Source organism: Carcharodon carcharias, chromosome 21, assembly GCF_017639515.1.
Source record: "Carcharodon carcharias isolate sCarCar2 chromosome 21, sCarCar2.pri, whole genome shotgun sequence".
In the NCBI taxonomy this organism is placed as follows: domain Eukaryota; kingdom Metazoa; phylum Chordata; class Chondrichthyes; order Lamniformes; family Lamnidae; genus Carcharodon; species Carcharodon carcharias.
Genome location: NC_054487.1, coordinates 83969748 through 83987055, shown reverse-complemented (window position 1 = coordinate 83987055; position 17308 = coordinate 83969748). Strand labels below are relative to the sequence as shown.

At 45.5% G+C, this 17308-nt stretch overlaps 1 protein-coding gene across 1 annotated transcript in view; it reads right to left on the bottom strand.

The window, feature by feature from the left end:
• Positions 1-9278: 9278 nt before the first annotated feature.
• Positions 9279-17308, bottom strand: part of syt10 (synaptotagmin X) — a 90180-nt gene continuing 82150 nt past the window's right edge. Inside the window, exon 7 of the mRNA XM_041216103.1 lies at positions 9279-9480. Coding sequence (XP_041072037.1) covers positions 9409-9480 — 72 coding nt within the window. The 3' untranslated portion in view covers positions 9279-9408. The remainder of the gene's footprint in view (positions 9481-17308) is intronic.

The window sequence follows — 17308 nt, the reverse complement described above, 5'->3', positions numbered from 1 at the left end:
GAAATCCTATCGGAGAGAAGACCAATACTTCTTCAAGGTAGGCATTTCTTGAAGAGAAGTGGCAGTTAATTAAACACAGAGATAAAAACAAAAAAACCGCGGATGCTGGAAATCCAAAACAAAAACAGAAATACCTGGAAAAACTCAGCAGGTCTGGCAGCATCTGCGGAGAAGAACAAAGTTCTGTTGAAGGGTCATGAGGACTTGAAACGTCAGGATTCTTAAGAAGCTGTTAAACTTTCTTCATCTGACTGAACTGATTTCTGCAGTTGGCTGGATGTTTGTTAATAGGCCACAGACTACAAGGGTCTCTTCAGACATCACAACTTCATCTTCTGCACAAGGGTGTGGCCCTGTCTGTCTCAAGAGGCACATTCAATCACCTCCTCCCAGTGGCTGAAATGCTCCTTCCAGAGTCACAGCGCGATTTCTGCCCATCGAGAGGCACCAGAGACATGATCGCCACTGTGCGGCAACTGCATGTGGCCTTCTTTGACCTCACAAAAGTCTTTGTCATTGGAGGCTTATGGAATATCTTCCTCAAATTTGGCTGCCTTCAGAAATTTGTCACCATCCCCTGCCTACTCCACGATGATATGCAAGCTGAGAACGGAACCATCACAAACCCTATCTCTGTGAAGAGTCAGGTCAAACAAATCTGTGTCAATGCATGAACCCTGTTCTCTGTTTTTCTCATTACAATGCTGACTGGTAGTCCGGGTATTACCATACACCACCATCTCACTCCCCGTCCTTCGAATATGGACAGAATAAAAATTGAACGGGTGTTAAATTGGCCATAATTCTTGTTAATGATTCACTGATGGACAGTTCATTTCTTCTTCATAAAAGAGTGAGAATTCTTAAATGCTATAAATTGATAACCTGGAGAAACCAGAGTATCAGATTTATTATCCTGACGCTACTCATGAGGTGGTTAGTTATTACTAACTAATTTGCTATCGACTGATACAATCATTCCTGCAAATAATTGTCCCTCCAGTTGATGAAAAAGTCCTGCTATTAAAATAAAAATGAACTAAAGGTCTTGGCTTTGTTTACACCTTCAGATGCTCTCTGTGCTATTAAAGTGGAGGAAAGTACCCATCTGCTGTTTGACATGTTCATTGGATGGGTGCATTTTTACATTTGCTGATGATATGCAACAAGACACGTTTGTTGACTTGCCATTACTGCAACTTGCCTGAGGGATCAGCATTTATATTTCTGTTCCATTGAAGTTCTGTTGGGAAACAGCTTAGACGAACCTGGAGATGTTCCAGCATTTTTACCCTGAGGGGATTTTGTTTTGTTGATGTTGGCGGTTGCTGTTGGCGTGTCGAAATGTGAAGGGTGCTGTGATTAACGTTAATCGATGTTGACATTTCGAGGGGCTCTCCACCCCTCGATGATGATGGCTTTCGTGCATCAGGTCTGAAGAATGATGTAGCTCCAGAGGTGATAATGCCTACAAATTAATCAGTGCAAATGAATCATTGTGATTATAATGCTGCCTTCACATTAAAATACAGACAAGGATGGCACCTCAGCATCCTACCTTAGGCCAACAACCCAGCAAAACCCTTCAATCTCCTCTTTCCATCGCAGTATTGAATTTTTCCTTCAATGTCTTCTACTCTACTTCAAAATCCTTCCATCTATCAATCACCATCCCCGGAGCATCGGCCAATCCATCCCTGTCTCAACCCACCTGCTGCTGAAATTTTTATGCTTTTGTTACCTCTAAATTTGATTATTCCGATGGCCTCCTGACTGGGGTCCCACATCCCCTGCTCTGTAAACTGGAGGTCATCCAATATTCGGCTGCTCACATTCTTAATAAAAGTTAAACAAAATAATCGACAGCCATTCGCTGACTTGTTCCTCAGGCAAATGCCTTGACCAATCAGAGTCAAGCTGCCTGGTTTAAATTTCAAACAATGTCTAGCAGTTAACTGTCAGTCACCATCAGTAGTACATTCTCCGTTGCAATGCCACTTGCCAACCAATCAGCACCTCCTTCACATACAGTATGAATTGTTGCTTTCACCTTTCACCGGGGGTGGGGGGGAGGGGGGAGGGGGTAGGAGGAGGAGGAGGAGGGGGGGAGGGGGGGGAGGGGGCGGACAGTGGGAGGGGGCGGAGGCGAGGGTGGGGTGGGGTGGGGTGGGGTGGGGGTGGGGGCAGGGGCGGGGGCTTGGGGAGGGGGAGGAGGGGGGGAGAGGAGGAGGAGGAGGGAGCGGGGAGGGGAGGAGGGTGGAAGGGGGGTGGAGGGAGGGGTGGAGGTAAGGGGGGAGGCGGCATTTAATCATGTGCGATGGTGGCTCACAAAGCCACAGCTGACACTTACAGGCATAATGTTACCAACCCTTCCTGTTACCTGTATAACTTTCTCAGTCACTCAGTCCTCACTGCAGGACACCCGCTTAACCTTAGATGTTTGAGTCTAGTGTCTGAAAAATGCATGCAGTTAATTGGTCAAGCAAAGTGTCATTCAGCAGCAGAGTGACCTTCACTGTATCAGAAAGGGAGAACATGTTTTTCTCTTTACATCAAAAACACTTTGCGATGTGTTGCAGCTAAATTTGGCTAAAATATTCTTGGGAGACGGCGGTGTCGTGGTAATGTAACTGGACTAGTAATCCAGGCTAATGCTCTGGCGATATGGGTTCAAATCCCACCATGGCAGCTGGTGGAGTTTAAATTCAATTAATTAATCTGGAATTATAGTAATGGTGACCATGAAACTATCATCAATTGTTGTAAAAACCCATCTGCTTCATCAATGCCATTGAGGGGGGGAAATCTGCCATCCTTACCTAGTCTGGCCTACATGTAACTCCAGACCCACAGCAATGTGGTTGACACTTAAACGCCCTCTGAAATGGCCCAGCAAACTGCTCAGTTCAAGACTAACATAGCATGGGCAACAAATGCTGGACTTGCCAGTGACACCCATATCCCATGAAAGAATAAAGAGAAAACAAATGTTCATTACCTCTTGTAAGAACTTGGGAAAAATGGACAATTACACCAACTGAATTGGACTAAATCAACATGAACCCTGATAATAGTTGCTGTTAAACACAGGATTAGAATCACCAAATCAGAGTCTTACAGCACAAAAGACTATTTGGCCCATCATGCACCTGCTTTCTGTTTCTTATTATCCCAGTCTCCAGCCCGCTCCTCATATTCTTGTGATTTGCTTTTCCTCTTTAAGTAGAGATCCAATGAATCTTGATTTATTTATAGGGTTTTGTCTAATTCTTATTGGAAGCGATTGAATGATATTGTCATTCTCCGGATACGTTTGGACTGCTTCTCATGATATACTTCCAATTGTGTATTCTGATGCAGCCTCCCAATGTGAAAGGGTTTAACATTCCCCTGAGTTGCTGATGATACTTCATCACAGCCCTGCCACATTTCCTCTCACTGTCTAATTTTTGGTATTTTGCTTTATCACAAGGTACAGTCAAGCATGATAATAACTTCTGACTATTCTGGCCTCTCTCAGAGCTCCTGGAGTTTGGCAGTTGTTAACTGCATGAGAACTCATTCATGATGTCCCAAATTCAAGTTAACCGGCACGTGAAGTCCTTGATATAATTAATTGAATTTAGTCACAGTCTGACAGGTGGACGTGTTGTAAGGAATTGTGAGCATTCTGTTGTATTAAAGCATTCGCATGTTACTGACATTGCTCATCAACCTATGTTGTCTTTAGCGTAGAAATATGGAAAAAGAAATTAATTGTATTGCTGCAATAACTCTCAAAACCTCGTAACATCCCAAAGCGCTTTACAACCAATTATATTACTGTTCCTTCACCATCACTGGGTCAAAATCCTGAACCTCAGTGGTGGGGAAGCTACTGGAAGTAATTCTGAGGGACAGAATTAATCTACTCTCGAAGAGGCAGGGATTAATCAAGGACAATCAGCATGGTTTTGTTAAGGGGAGGTCACGTCTGACCAATTTGATTGAATTTTTTGAAGAGGTGACCATGTGTAGATGAGGGCAATGCATAGTCTACTTGGACTTCAGCAAGGCTTATGATAAGGTCCCACATGGGAGACGGATAACGAAGGTAAGAGCCCATGGGATCCAAGGCAATTTGGCAAATTGGATCCAGAATTGGCTGAGTGGCAGGAAGCAGAGGGTGACGGTCGAGGGGTGTTTTTGTGACTGGATGACTGTGTCCTGTGGGGCTCCACAGGGATCGGTGTTGGGTCCCTTGCTGTTTGTGGTATATATAAACGATTTAGACGTGAATGTGGAGGGTTGATCAGTAAGTTCACGGGTGACACGAAAATTGGTGGGGTGGTAAATAGTGAGGAGGATAGCCTTAGATTACAGGAGGATATAGACGGGCTGGTCAGATGGGCAGATCAGTGGCAAATGGAATTTAATATAGATAAGTGTGAGGTGATGCACTTGGGCAGGACTAACAAGGCATGGGAACACACGATGAATGGTAGGATCCTGGGAAGTACCAAGGATCAGAGGGACCTTGGTGTGCATGTCCACCGGTCCCTTAAGGTAGTGGGACAGATAGATAAGGTGGTTAAGAAGGCATATGGGATACTTGCCTTTATTAGCCGAGGCCTGGAATATAAGAGCGGGGAGGTTATGCTGGAACTGTATAAAACACTGGTTAGACCACAGATAGATTATTGCGTGCAGTCCTGGAATCCACATTATAGGAAGGATGTGATTGCACTAGAGAGAGTGCAGAGGAGATTTACCAGGATGTTGCCTGGGCTGGAGAGTTTTAGTTATGAGGAGAGATTGGATAGACTGGGTTTATTTTCCCTGGAGCAGAGGAGATTGAGGGGGGACATAATTGAGGTGTTTAAAATTGAGGGGCACAGATAAGGTAGACAGGAAAGAACTTTCCCCTTTGGTGGAGGGATCAGTAACCAGGGGCCATAGATTTAAGGTAAGGGGCAGGAGGTTTAGAGGGGATGTGAGGAAGAATTTTTCATCCAGAGGGTGATGGGAATGTGGAACTCACTGCCTGAAAGGGTGATAGAGGCAGAAACCCTCATAACATTTAAGAAGTATTTGGATGTGCACTTGCGATGCCATGACATACAGGGCTATAGGCCTAGTGCTGGAAAATGGGATTAGAATAGTTAGGTACTTGTTTGACCAGCACAGACTCGATGGGCCAAAGGGCCTTTTTTGTGCTGTAGACCTCTATGACTCTTTGGACAGGATCTTTAGTTTGGCGAATGGGGGGCAAGGCCCACTTGCCAACGCGTAAAATGACGCAGGATGACGTTGGATGGAACTCCCGAGGTCACCCCGCAACATCTCCATTTTCAGGTCGCCAGGGGTGCAGCCGAACCAGCTGTGCGCGCATCGACCTGTCAACGGCCTATTGAGGCCATTTGAAAAGTAATTAACCTCATTAATGGACCTGCCCGTCCCGGCTTAGAGTTGGCGGGCAGGCTGAGAGCCCAGGCGGGCTTCAGAAAAAGCAGGAAACCTCATCCACGGGCGGGATGAGGTTTCACAAGGGTTTTTAAAAGTTTAATACATGATTGATTTAAAGTGATGGACATGTCCGATGAGGGGACATGTCAGGGAAAGCTTTTCAACATTTACCTACAAAGTTTTAATTCTGAGCCGACCTCCCTGAGGCAGCACTTAGCCGCAGGGAGACGAGTGCACTCTTTCAAATGCACATGCACAAAAGAGCACACACCCGGCTGAGGGAATCCCCCCACCGCCCGCACAGGGAGTACGTAGTGCTTCCTTGCGGATGTCACGCTGAGCGGGCCTTAATTGGCCCACCCGCTTAAAGTGGCAGCGCGCCCCCGACTGGGGGCGCCGATTGGAAGTGTGCCACCACACGCCCGCTCCTGCACTTCCCTCCCGACAGGGGGAAAAATTCTTCCCTATGACTCTATAACTTCCTCCCTAACAGCGCTGCGGGTGTACCTACACCACATGGACCGCAGCAGTTCAAGAAGTTAGCTCACCACCACCTTCTCAAAGAGCAATTAGGGATGGGCAATAAATGCTGGCCTAGCCAGTGATGCCCACATCCCACAAATGAATAAAAAATAGTGACTTATGCAACGTAGGAAACAGGGTGACCGATTTGCACACAGTAAGCTCCCACAAATGGCAGTTAAGTAAAGGGCAAGAGAGAGTGCTTCAAAAAAATCCAGTGAGTCATAGCTGCCACTATCAGATCACGAGCTAAAGAACTGGTGCTTCCTCACACTTACAAGCTGTTTAGTGCAGCTTGCCACGGAGTGTGGTGACTTATATCTCATATTCTAAATGTGAACCGAACGACCTACTATAAAGTGTTAAAATATTCTGTTTCAATTTATAACGAAACACCTTCAAGACAAGATCCCAGTGCCTGATTAGTCTGACAACCAATGTTTATTTTATTAATAACTCTCCATTGATCAGATATTTCTTGAGAATTGTTGACCCTCTCTCGCATCAGTGTAACAAAGAGCTCCTACGGCCATATTAAAATAATCATCAGTTTATTCATTCATTTATATTCAAAATACATATTAAACAGATATCTTTGCTATATAATTTTAATGTAATTATGATTTTACAAAATATATCACAAACTGTACACTTCATCACATATTAATCCATATATTATCCATCTGTAAATGTTACATATGATGCAGCGGATTTCCAGGCTCACAACAGGAAGTTCACACCACTGAACTCCATCAACAGTGCGTCAAATACATTGGGATAGAACAACAGCAGGATAAACCGGCACGCTTCGATTTCCACAATTTAGCTCACATTTACTTCAAAACAGTTACACAGTGCTGATCTGAAGCGTACAAGTAGTGCACAGTCCTTGTTCTGTTACAATATTTACTATTGATGTTAGTACATCTAATCGCATTATCACTAGATTATAGTCACAAAGATGTATCAAAGCACACTGCAAGGGTGTTAACGGAACTTCAGTTAAATGGCGCCTCCTTTTTTATTCAGTCCAAACATGAGTTTCACTTCTCCCAACACATTGTTAACGGCAATCATTTCCTATTGATCATATTGAGAGGAGTGCCAGCGGGGTCCCTGAATTTTTTTTTCAACATGGCAATTTTTGTTAACAAAAATGTTCTGGCAAAAAAACTTGCGCAGTTTTTTTTTTAAACTCTCCAATACAGCCACTTATCAAAGGACTTGGGGAAACGTTGAATTGAAATACACTAGTAAAACTTGCACACCTTCGGCTTACCATATCCCATCCTAGTTTATCATTGCACCAGGTTGGAGCCAAGAATGGTCCAAGGGCTTTTCTGCCAAATGTGCAATTGTTTCAAGTGTTTATTTTTGGCAGTATTTCTTTTTGTGTGGTTTTCAAGTCAGGTACAGGTTAGGTTTCAAAGGGCTTTGTACCTTTTAAACTTTCATTTTGAAGGTCAGTGCGAAAGGGATCCCTCAGCTTTTATCTTAAAAATGAAATGTGACCTTGTTAGCTTGCAATTTTATACCCAACGCCTTTATTTCTTTAAAATTGTCGCTCAGATTCATTCTTGGTCAGGTTGATTTTAGAAAAATCTCCAAAATGCTTGGAGGCCGACCAAAACATCAAAGTCACCAGAGGAATCGGTCATTATTATGATGCGTGATCGGGACAAAAATTAAACAGGAATGAAAAAGTTTTAATTCCAAGAGATGCATTTGTGCAGTTTAATCAATATTACAAATGCATGGGTTTTAGGGGTGATCATTCCAAGACATTATGGACAGAACTCTTTCTGACATTTTCTTGATTAATATTTAAGATATTTTATATTAATGACAATTAATGTTAGATTTGTTAAACATTTTCCATGTGTATTCGCTTATACAGTATCAGAGGGATGATTCAGGAAACAGCTGTTTCTGTCCCCAGCAAACTGAGCACTTAAGATACTGCAGACTTTGACATTAATGTAAATGGCTAATGGATTGCTTTTACTGGCTGACATCATTGACTGCCTGTTTTAAATGTGGGCGTTGTTAGGTGGTGGTGATCATACAGTAAAAGAACTTAGTGAGTGGTCCTCAAGAGTCTGTGTTGTGCGTGTGTGCGATGCACTGAAGGGATGATGCAGATTGCTGTAAGACACTTTCTACCTGCCAGTGTCAAGGAGATATTGAGACATCAGAAGGGGGGGAGGGGGGAGGTGGGGGTTTAAACTGCATCTTAAACAAAGCAGCTGCAAGCTGCCGGCTTCCAGTCCCAGATATACAGGACGTTCCACCGGTTCCAAGGTAACTGCCTGTGTCATGGCAACAGACTTTGCAGCTTAGGTTTGTTACCAAGGGCCTCAAACGCCAAAGGAACAGCACAGCAAACTGAACTTGGTGCCAGCCTGGGCCATTCTCCTCTTAATATTAATGCTTCAGGATGCTCCACATCTGCATCACAACCTCTAAGATAAGGATCAACCCCTTGGGTTTAAATCTCTGCAAAGTACAACATCAGTTCTTTTCATAACTGATTCCTCCAGGGTGCTCAGAGTTACGAGGCCAAGTTCTATTGCCTAAGCTTGTCTTCCTTCAAGAATGGAAGATTAAGGGGTGAATTAATTGAGAGGTTTAAGATGATTAAAGGAGTTAATAGGGTAATTGGAGAGAAAGTTTTTCCTCTGGTGGGGGTTTGGGGGTGGAGGGGAGGAGCGAGGGGGTGGGTGGGTGGTGGTGGGTGCGAGGGGTAGTCCAGAACAAGGGAGCAGTATCTTAAAATCAGAGCCAGATCATTCAGGGCTGATGTCAGCAAACACTTTTCCACTCCTCTTTGTGTGAACATCTGGGACATTCTCTCCACCACCCACCCCCCAAAAAAAACCTGTGGAATCTAAGGAGGTCAACTGCAAACGTCAAGACTGACATTGACAGATATTTTACAAAAAGGAAAATAGTGCGGAGGCTGGAAATCTAAAATAAAAAACAGAAATACTCAGCGGGTCAGGCAGCATCTGTGCAGAGAAACAGAGTTAACGTTTCAGGGCCTGCGATCTTTCATCAGAACTGGCTGATAGAGTTTTGGTGGGAAGAATATTATAGGTTACGCAGCCAAGCTGTGCAAATGGAGTTAAGGGTACAGATCGACCACTATCCAATTTAATGAAGGAGGCAGGTCAGAGGGGCTCAATGGCCTTCTCCTCTTCTTATTTCCCTAATCAAAGGATTTAAAATTCTCACAAAAAGCATCATCTCCATCACTGACACTTTCAGATGGAAACTGTCAATTGCAGCTCTTGAGAGGGTACATGGCCCTGTCTACTGATTAAACAGTTTCAGATACTCTATCTCTCCACTCTCTCCCTCCTGCTATATAAGTAAGATGGACAACTCCAGATACTCTTCAGTAATTATCCAGAGGTACTCAGCCTTGCACAAGCAGTGCTCCTATGGTGTGGGTGGCAGTTTGGGAGATGGACAGGATCCTTGACTGTCGAAGCTGGTGGCTCGATCTGGTGCCTGCAACAGAATCATTTCAGAGTTATTCCAGAAATCAACACCTGAGGATTTTGCTTTTATTTATAAAGGACTTGTAATTATGCAGCACTTCTCACAATGCTGGACATCTCAAAACATTTCACTTGCAAAGTGTAGTCTCTGTTTTACACAGCAGCCAGCGACACACTAATAACCAGATTTTCAGCGACTTTGGTGATGTTGGTTGAGGGATAAATATTGGCCTTGATACAGGGGGAGAACTGCCCTGCTCATCTTAGAAATGATGCCACAGGATCTTTCACATTTACCTGAGAGGGCTGATGGAGCCCTGATTTGTCTTATCTAAAAGACACAACCTCTGACAGTGCAGCACTCCCTCAGTACTGTCCCTCCAACACTGCAGGGCTCCCTCAGTACCTTCTCTCCGACAGTGCAGCACTCCCTCAGTGCAGCCCCTTCAACAGTGCAGCACTCCCTCGGTACCTTCTATCCAACAATGCGGCACTCCCTCAGTACTGTCTCTCTGACAGTGCAGTGATCCCTCAGTAATGACGTTCTGACAGTGCACTGTTCCCTCAATAGTGACCCTCCGACAGTGCAACACTCCCTCAGCACTGACCCTCTGACAGTGCAGCACTCCCTCAGTACCAATCCTTTGATAGTGCAGCAGTCCCTCAGTACTGTCTCTCTGACAGTGCAGCAATCCCTTAGTAATGACCTTCTGACAGTGCACTGTTCCCTCAATAGTGACCCTCCGACAGTGCAGCACTCCCTCAGCACTGACCCTCTGACAGTGCAGCATTCCCTCAGTACCGATCCTTCAACAGTACAGCACTCCCTCAGTACTGACCCTTCGACAGCGCAGCGCTCCTTCAGTACGGTCCCGCTGACAGTGCAGCACTTCCTCAGTACGGCACTGGGAATATCAGCCTGGATTGTGTGACCAAGTCTCTGGAGTGGGACTTGAAACCATGATCTAACTTGGAGACAGGAGTGATAGCCACTGAACTGACACTTAAGCAAGGAGCACGAAATTCCCCTGCGAGAAAGTTGAAGACCAGACTTGGACACCAATTGAAGCCAAATATACAACTCAACTAAGGGGTAAAACCCAGGTCAGTTAGCTATGGCTTCATCTTGGGTTTTATAAATAGGCACTGCTACTATGTTGTAAGCTCCTTTCCCTTAGAAAGAAGAATTCAAGTTACGCTTTTTTAAATGCATATTTATGGGCTCAGTAGCTTGGTGGTTATATTACTGGACTAATAATCCGGAGAACTAGGCTAATCAAGTTCATTTTTCTCATGGGATGCAGGCACTGCTGGCTAGGCCAGCATTTATTGCCCATCCCTAATTTTTTAAAGTGTCAACCACATTACTGTGGGTCTGGAGTCACATCTGCCAGGCCAGGTAAGGACAGCAAATTAATCACCCAGATGGGTTTTCACAACAATCAGCTTCACGGTCATCAGACATTTTAAATTCCAGGTTTTTACTGAATTCAAATTTCACCACGTACCTTGATGGGGTTCAAACCCAAGTCCCCGGAGCATTACCCTGGGTCTCTGGAACACTAACCCAGTGACACTACCACAATGCCACCAGCTCCCCCACAGTTCTTACCACAGCAGCTGTGGAATTCAAATTCAGTTAATGAATCTGCAATAAGTATCAGTAATGGAGACCACTTAACTACTGCATTGCTGCACAAACCTACCTGGTTTACTAATGCCCTTGAGAGAAAGAAATATGATGTCGTTACCCAGTCTGGCCTACATGTGGCCCCAGACCCACAGCAATGCAGTTGACCCTTAACTGCCCTCTGAGATGGACTGGGCAAGCCATTCTTTTGTCAACACAGTGACTCATCACCATCTTCTCAAGGATAATTTGTGGTAAATTCTGACTTTACCAAAACTAGTAGTCGACCTATAACCCCCTTCTCCCCAACCCCGCCCCATGGACCTATACCGTCAAACTAAAAGATCATGGCTGACCTTTGACTCAATCCCTGCTGACCCCCTGAGAGTCCAAAAATGTATCGATCTCAGCCTTGAATATACGCCAGGACTGAGCATCCATAACCCTCTCATCATGGCTGGTCTGTAACCTAAAACCACATACACCTCCAGTGCAGCACTGAGGGAGTGCCGCATTATCAGAGGTACTATCTTTTGGATGAGATGTTAAACTGAGGCCCCCCATTTGCCCTCTCACTTGGATTTAAAAGGTGATAAGGCACTACTTTGAGGCACAGCAGAGAAGTTATTCCCGGTGTCCGGGCCAACATTTACATTCACAGAATTTTAAGAGGTTCACCTGATAACTTACCAAAGGGAGATTAATCTTCACACTTCAATTGTCTTCGAAGTTTAGTTGCAAATAAAAAGATAATTTCATATCCAGCAGGACTAGCGACCATTCTATATACTAAACCAGTGCCAGACAACAATACACAACTTCCCAGTATTGTTGTTATACTTAATAGAATTTATAACTGGAATAAACAGACTGGTAGTGAGATTAAAGGGTTAAACTACAAGGACAAATTGCAGAAATTTAGTTTGTAATCTCTTGCGTTTAGGAGATTAAGGGACGATCCATATCGTTCAAAATAATGAAGGGATTCAATAGAGCAGATGGACAGAAACTGTTCCCTCTGCTGTGGCAGTGCTGAAGAAGAGGGACATAACCTTACACTTACAGCTCGGTCACTCAGGGGTAAAAATGGGGAGTGCTTCTCACACAAAGGCCAGAATTTTTAGCTGGCCGGGCGCGCAGACGCACTACCCAATCCGAACGAGCGTTAAACGACGTGTGGTGGTGTCGGGCGAGCGTCCCTACATCATAGCGCTCTCGCGGGGTATTTCGGTCAGTGTGCACCCGCGGGGTATTTCGGTCAGTGGGCACCCACGGGGTATTTCGGTCAGCGGGCACCCGCGGGGTATTTCGGTCAGCGGGCACCCACGGGGTATTTCGGTCAGCGGGCACCCGCGGGGTATTTCGGTCAGTGGGCACCCGCGGAGTATTTCGGTCAGTGGGCACCCACGGGATATTTCGGTCAGCGGGCACCCGCGGGGTATTTCGGTCAGTGGGCACCCGCGGGGTATTTCGGTCAGCGGGCACCCGTGGGGTATTTCGGTCAGTGGGCACCCGCGGAGTATTTCGGTCAGTGGGCACCCACGGAGTATTTCGGTCAGTGGGCACCCGCGGGGTATTTCGGTCAGCGGGCACCCACGGAGTATTTCGGTCAGTGGGCACACGCGGGAGTTGGCAGCGCGGCCGCCGACAATTAAAAGGCCATTAACACTGTAACTGCATTAAATTTTTCGCTGCCCGTCCAACCCAACAGTTGGTGGGAGGGGGAGGTGGGGGGAGGGTGGTGGGGGGCGGGTGGGCGGGAAGGTGGGGGTGGGGGGGGTGGGGGTTGGGGGTTGGGGGTGGGGGGGGTGGGGGGTTGGGGGTGTGGGGGGTGGGGGGCAGGCGAAAAGGCCAAGCGGCCCTTGCACTTTTTTGTGAAACTTCATCCACGGGCGGGATGAGGTTTCGGTCTCTCACTTAAAAAAAAAATATTTAAAAATGTTCGTACTAAATTCTAACATGTGACAGAATCACATCAGGGGACACGTGTTTTTAACAATAAAATTCTTTATTTTAATTTTGTTATATCTTCGTCTCCCTGAGGCCTCTCTGTGCCCTCAGGGGGCTTTTCCTGTGCATACCTGTGTGAAGTTCCCCACTCACCCTCCTTCCCTCCCTCCCTACACACACACACACACACACACACACACACACACACACACACACGCACACACACACACACAGAAGCAGCGCTGAGCGCTGCAGCGCTCGTTTCAATGCCAGGTCCACCAGCGTGAAATCGCGGTCCGGCCCCGATCGCGGGCAGAGGTCAGCTTACCGATCGCTCCCACTCGCACCACCCCCACCCCGCACCGAGTCCAAACGACCAGGGCAAAATTCTACCCAAAGGATAGCGGGGAATCTGGAACTCTCTCTCGCAAGAAAGGTGTGGATAGTGGGGTCAATTTACATCCCAGGGACGGAGAGACTTTTATTAAGTGTATCAAGGAAAATGGGGCAAAGCCGGGGTATTAGAGTTGAGGTGCAGATCAGCCACAATCGCAGTGAACGATGGAATAGGACCAAGGGCCTGAATAGCCTCCTCCTGTTCATTTGTTCCATTGTTATTGCTGAATCATTCCCTGTACTCTTTTTTTTAAATCTTCCCTTTTCAGATACTTTTCCCAATGATGTTACCATAAGACCATAAGACACAGGAGCAGAAATTAGGCCATTCAGCCCATCGAGTCTGCTCCGCCATTCAATCATGGCTGATAAGTTTCTCAACCCCATTCTCCCGCCTTCTCCCCATAACCTTTGATCCCCTTACCAATCAAGAACCTATCTATCTCAGTCTTAAATACACTCAATGACCCGGCCTCCACAGCCTTCTGTGGCAATGAGTTCCATAGATTCACCACTCTCTGGCCAAAGAAGTTTCTCCTCATCTCTGTTCTGAAAGGTCTTCCCTTTACTCTGAGGCAGTGCCCTCGGGTCCTAGTCTCTCCTACTAATGGAAACATCTTCTCCACGTCCACTCTATCCAGGCCTTTCAGTGTTCTGTAAGTTTCAATCAGATCCCCCCTCATCCTTCTAAACTCCATCGAGCATAGACCCAGAGTCCACAAACATCCCTCATATGTTAAACCTTTCATTCCTGGGATCGTTCTCGTGAACCTCCTCTGGACCCTCTCCAGGGCCAGAACATCCTTCCTGAGATACAGGGCCCAAAATTGCTCACAATATTCTAAATGTGGTCTGACCAGAGCCTTATAAAGCCTCACCAGCACATCCCTGCTTTTATATTCTAGTCCTCTCGAAATAAATGCCAACATTGCATTTGCCTTCCTAACTACTGACTCAGCCTCCAAGTTAACCTTAAGAGAATCCTGGACTCGGACTCCCAAGTCCCTTTGCACTCCAGATTTCTGAATTCTCTCCCCATTTAGAAAATAGTTACAGTGGCTGCTACAATGGTCCCATGTTGTGAAATGTGTCATGATGCATCAGCAAGAGATTGCAGGCAGTCCAGGGTCACACTGAACCAAAGACAAGTTTTCAGCTATTAAATGTAATGACTTCAGATGCGGTTATACCTTTACTCCGCCTACAGGTTTAGTAACAGAACTGTAAAAAACATAATAGATTACAATGCCCAAGGCTTCTGGTTAAAAAAATCCCTATACCCAGCCCTTACTACAATCTCGGCGGAACATAAAAATGTTAGCTTTTCATACGAAGAAAATCTACTTACAGTGTCAGTCATGGCTCTTTGAGTCACAGGGTCATGAGTTCAAGTGTAGTCTGACATTTCACAGAATCACAGTGCAGAAGAGGCCCTTCGGCCCATCGAGTCTGCACCGACACGTGAGAAACACCTGACCTACCTACCTAATCCCATTTACCAGCACTTGGCCCACAGCCTTGAATGTTATGACGTGCCAAGTGCTCATCCAGGTACTTTTTAAAGGATGTGAGGCAACCCGCCTCCACCACCCTCCCAGGCAGCGCATTCCAGACCGTCACCACCCTCTGGGTGAAAAAGTTTTTCCTCACATCCCCCCTAAACCTCCTGCCCCTCACCTGGAACTTATATCCCCTCATGACTGACCCTTCAACTAAGGGGAACAGCTGCTCCCTATCCACCCTGTCCATGCCCCTCATAATCTTGTACACCTCGATCAAGTCACCCCCTCAGTCTTCTCTGCTCCAACTAAAACAACCCAAGTCTATCCAACCTGTCTGCATAACTTAAATGTTTCATCCCAGGCAACATCCTGGTGAATCTGCTCTGCACCCCCTCCAGTGCAATCACATCCTTCCTATAATGTGGTGACCAGAACTGCACACAGTACTCCAGCTGTGGCCTCACCAAGGTTCTATACAACTCCAACATGACCTCCCTACTTTTGTAATCTATGCCTCGATTGATAAAGGGAAGTGTCCCATTTGCCTTTTTCACCACCCCACTAAAATGCCCCTCTGCCTTCAGAGATCTATGGACACACACGCCAAGGTCCCTTTGTTCCTCAGAACTTCCTAGTGTCATGCCGTTCATTGAATACTTCCTTGTCAAATTACTCCTTCCAAAGTGTATCACCTCACACTTTTCAGGGTTAAATTCCATCTGCCACTTATCTGCCCATTTGACCATCCCGTCCATATCTTCCTGTAGCCCAGGACACTCAACCTCACTGTTAACCACCCAGCCAATCTTTGCTGTGCAGTACTGAGGGAGTGCTGCACTGCCAGAGGTGCCATTTTTTAGATGAGATATTAAATTAAGGCTCCATCAGCCCTTTCAGGTGAATGTAAAGTTCTCCTAGTACTGTCTGAAGGACAGGGGAATTCTAACATGTCCTGGCCAATATTTATACCTCAACCAATATCATTAAAACAGATGATCTGGTCATTGCTGCTTGTGGGAGCTTGCTGTGTGCAAATTGAATGCCAAGTTTCCTGCATTATAAAAGTAACCATACCTGTGAATGTAATTTGATGGCTGTTCTGTGCATTGGGATGTTCTGAGGTCGTGAAATAAAGGCGAATACTTCCCTTTCTACCTGTCACTCATCTACAGTCACCGAAAAATTCAGCTTGCACCCAAAACAGCCACAAGATGAGCAGAGCAAGAACTCTGCTGGTTGGTCTATGCGCTGAGGTGAAATTTGCTTCTGGTCTCATTGAAATGCCATTGACGAGCTGTCAGGGGTCCAATGCTTCAACCGGCCGGTACAGCTGGGGAAACCAGCCAGCTCCTAACCTATCAGTCACCTGTCGACCATTTTGTGTAAAAAAAGACGAGTTTCCTTTCCTAAAGGACATTAGGATTGTTACGGCAATCTGAAAGCTTCATGACCCTTTTTACTGAGACTAGCTTTTCTATTTATAGACTGAACTGCTAAGGTGGGATTTGAACTCGCTTTCTAAAAAAAAGCATAAGAAACAGGAGCCAGAGTACCCTCCCCCATCAATCAATAAAATCATGAGTGGTCAACCTCAAGTCATCTTTCCCATCCAATCTCCATATCTCTTACTTCCCTTGGAGTCCAAAAAAATCTTCTAATCTGAGACTTAAACATACTCAACAATGGAGCATCCATAGCTCCCTGGAGCAGGAACCCCAAAGAGTCACATCCTAGTGAGTGAAGAGAAAAACTGGAAAATATTGAAGGCAAAATGCTCAACTTGGAAGAGCTAATTTCAGTGAGGTAGAAGGGACCCATCACAGGCAGATTGGAAAAGAAGATTGAAGAGTAATGTAGTCACGGAGAACTGCAGGATACCCAGGGAAGAGATAGTTCCCATATAACCTGGGCACATTCTGTTCAAAGAAAAAGTTAAACATCCAAAGTGCGGCCTGGATGATACTGGAAATAAAAACGAAAATAAAACAGACTTATGGAACATGTCAGTTAATAACTAGGAAGATTATGGAAAGCACAGTAGGGAACTGAAAAAAGTTAATAAGGTAGGCAAAGACAGATTACAAGGGAAAGATTTACAAGCAGCATTAAATTTAATGATAAAATATTTTATAGGAAGTGTAAACTTTTAGCTAGGGAGAAGCTGGGTCGATTAAGGACCCAAAGGGAAATCTTCATGTAGAGGTAGAGGACACGGTGAAATATTAAATGACTATCTTACATCAGTCATCATAAAGGAAGATGTGAAGGTTACACAAATAAAGGGCAGGGATGTTATAAACAGGATATGAATACAGAAGACCATACTGAAAAGATCAGCATTTTTGAACATTGGGAAATCA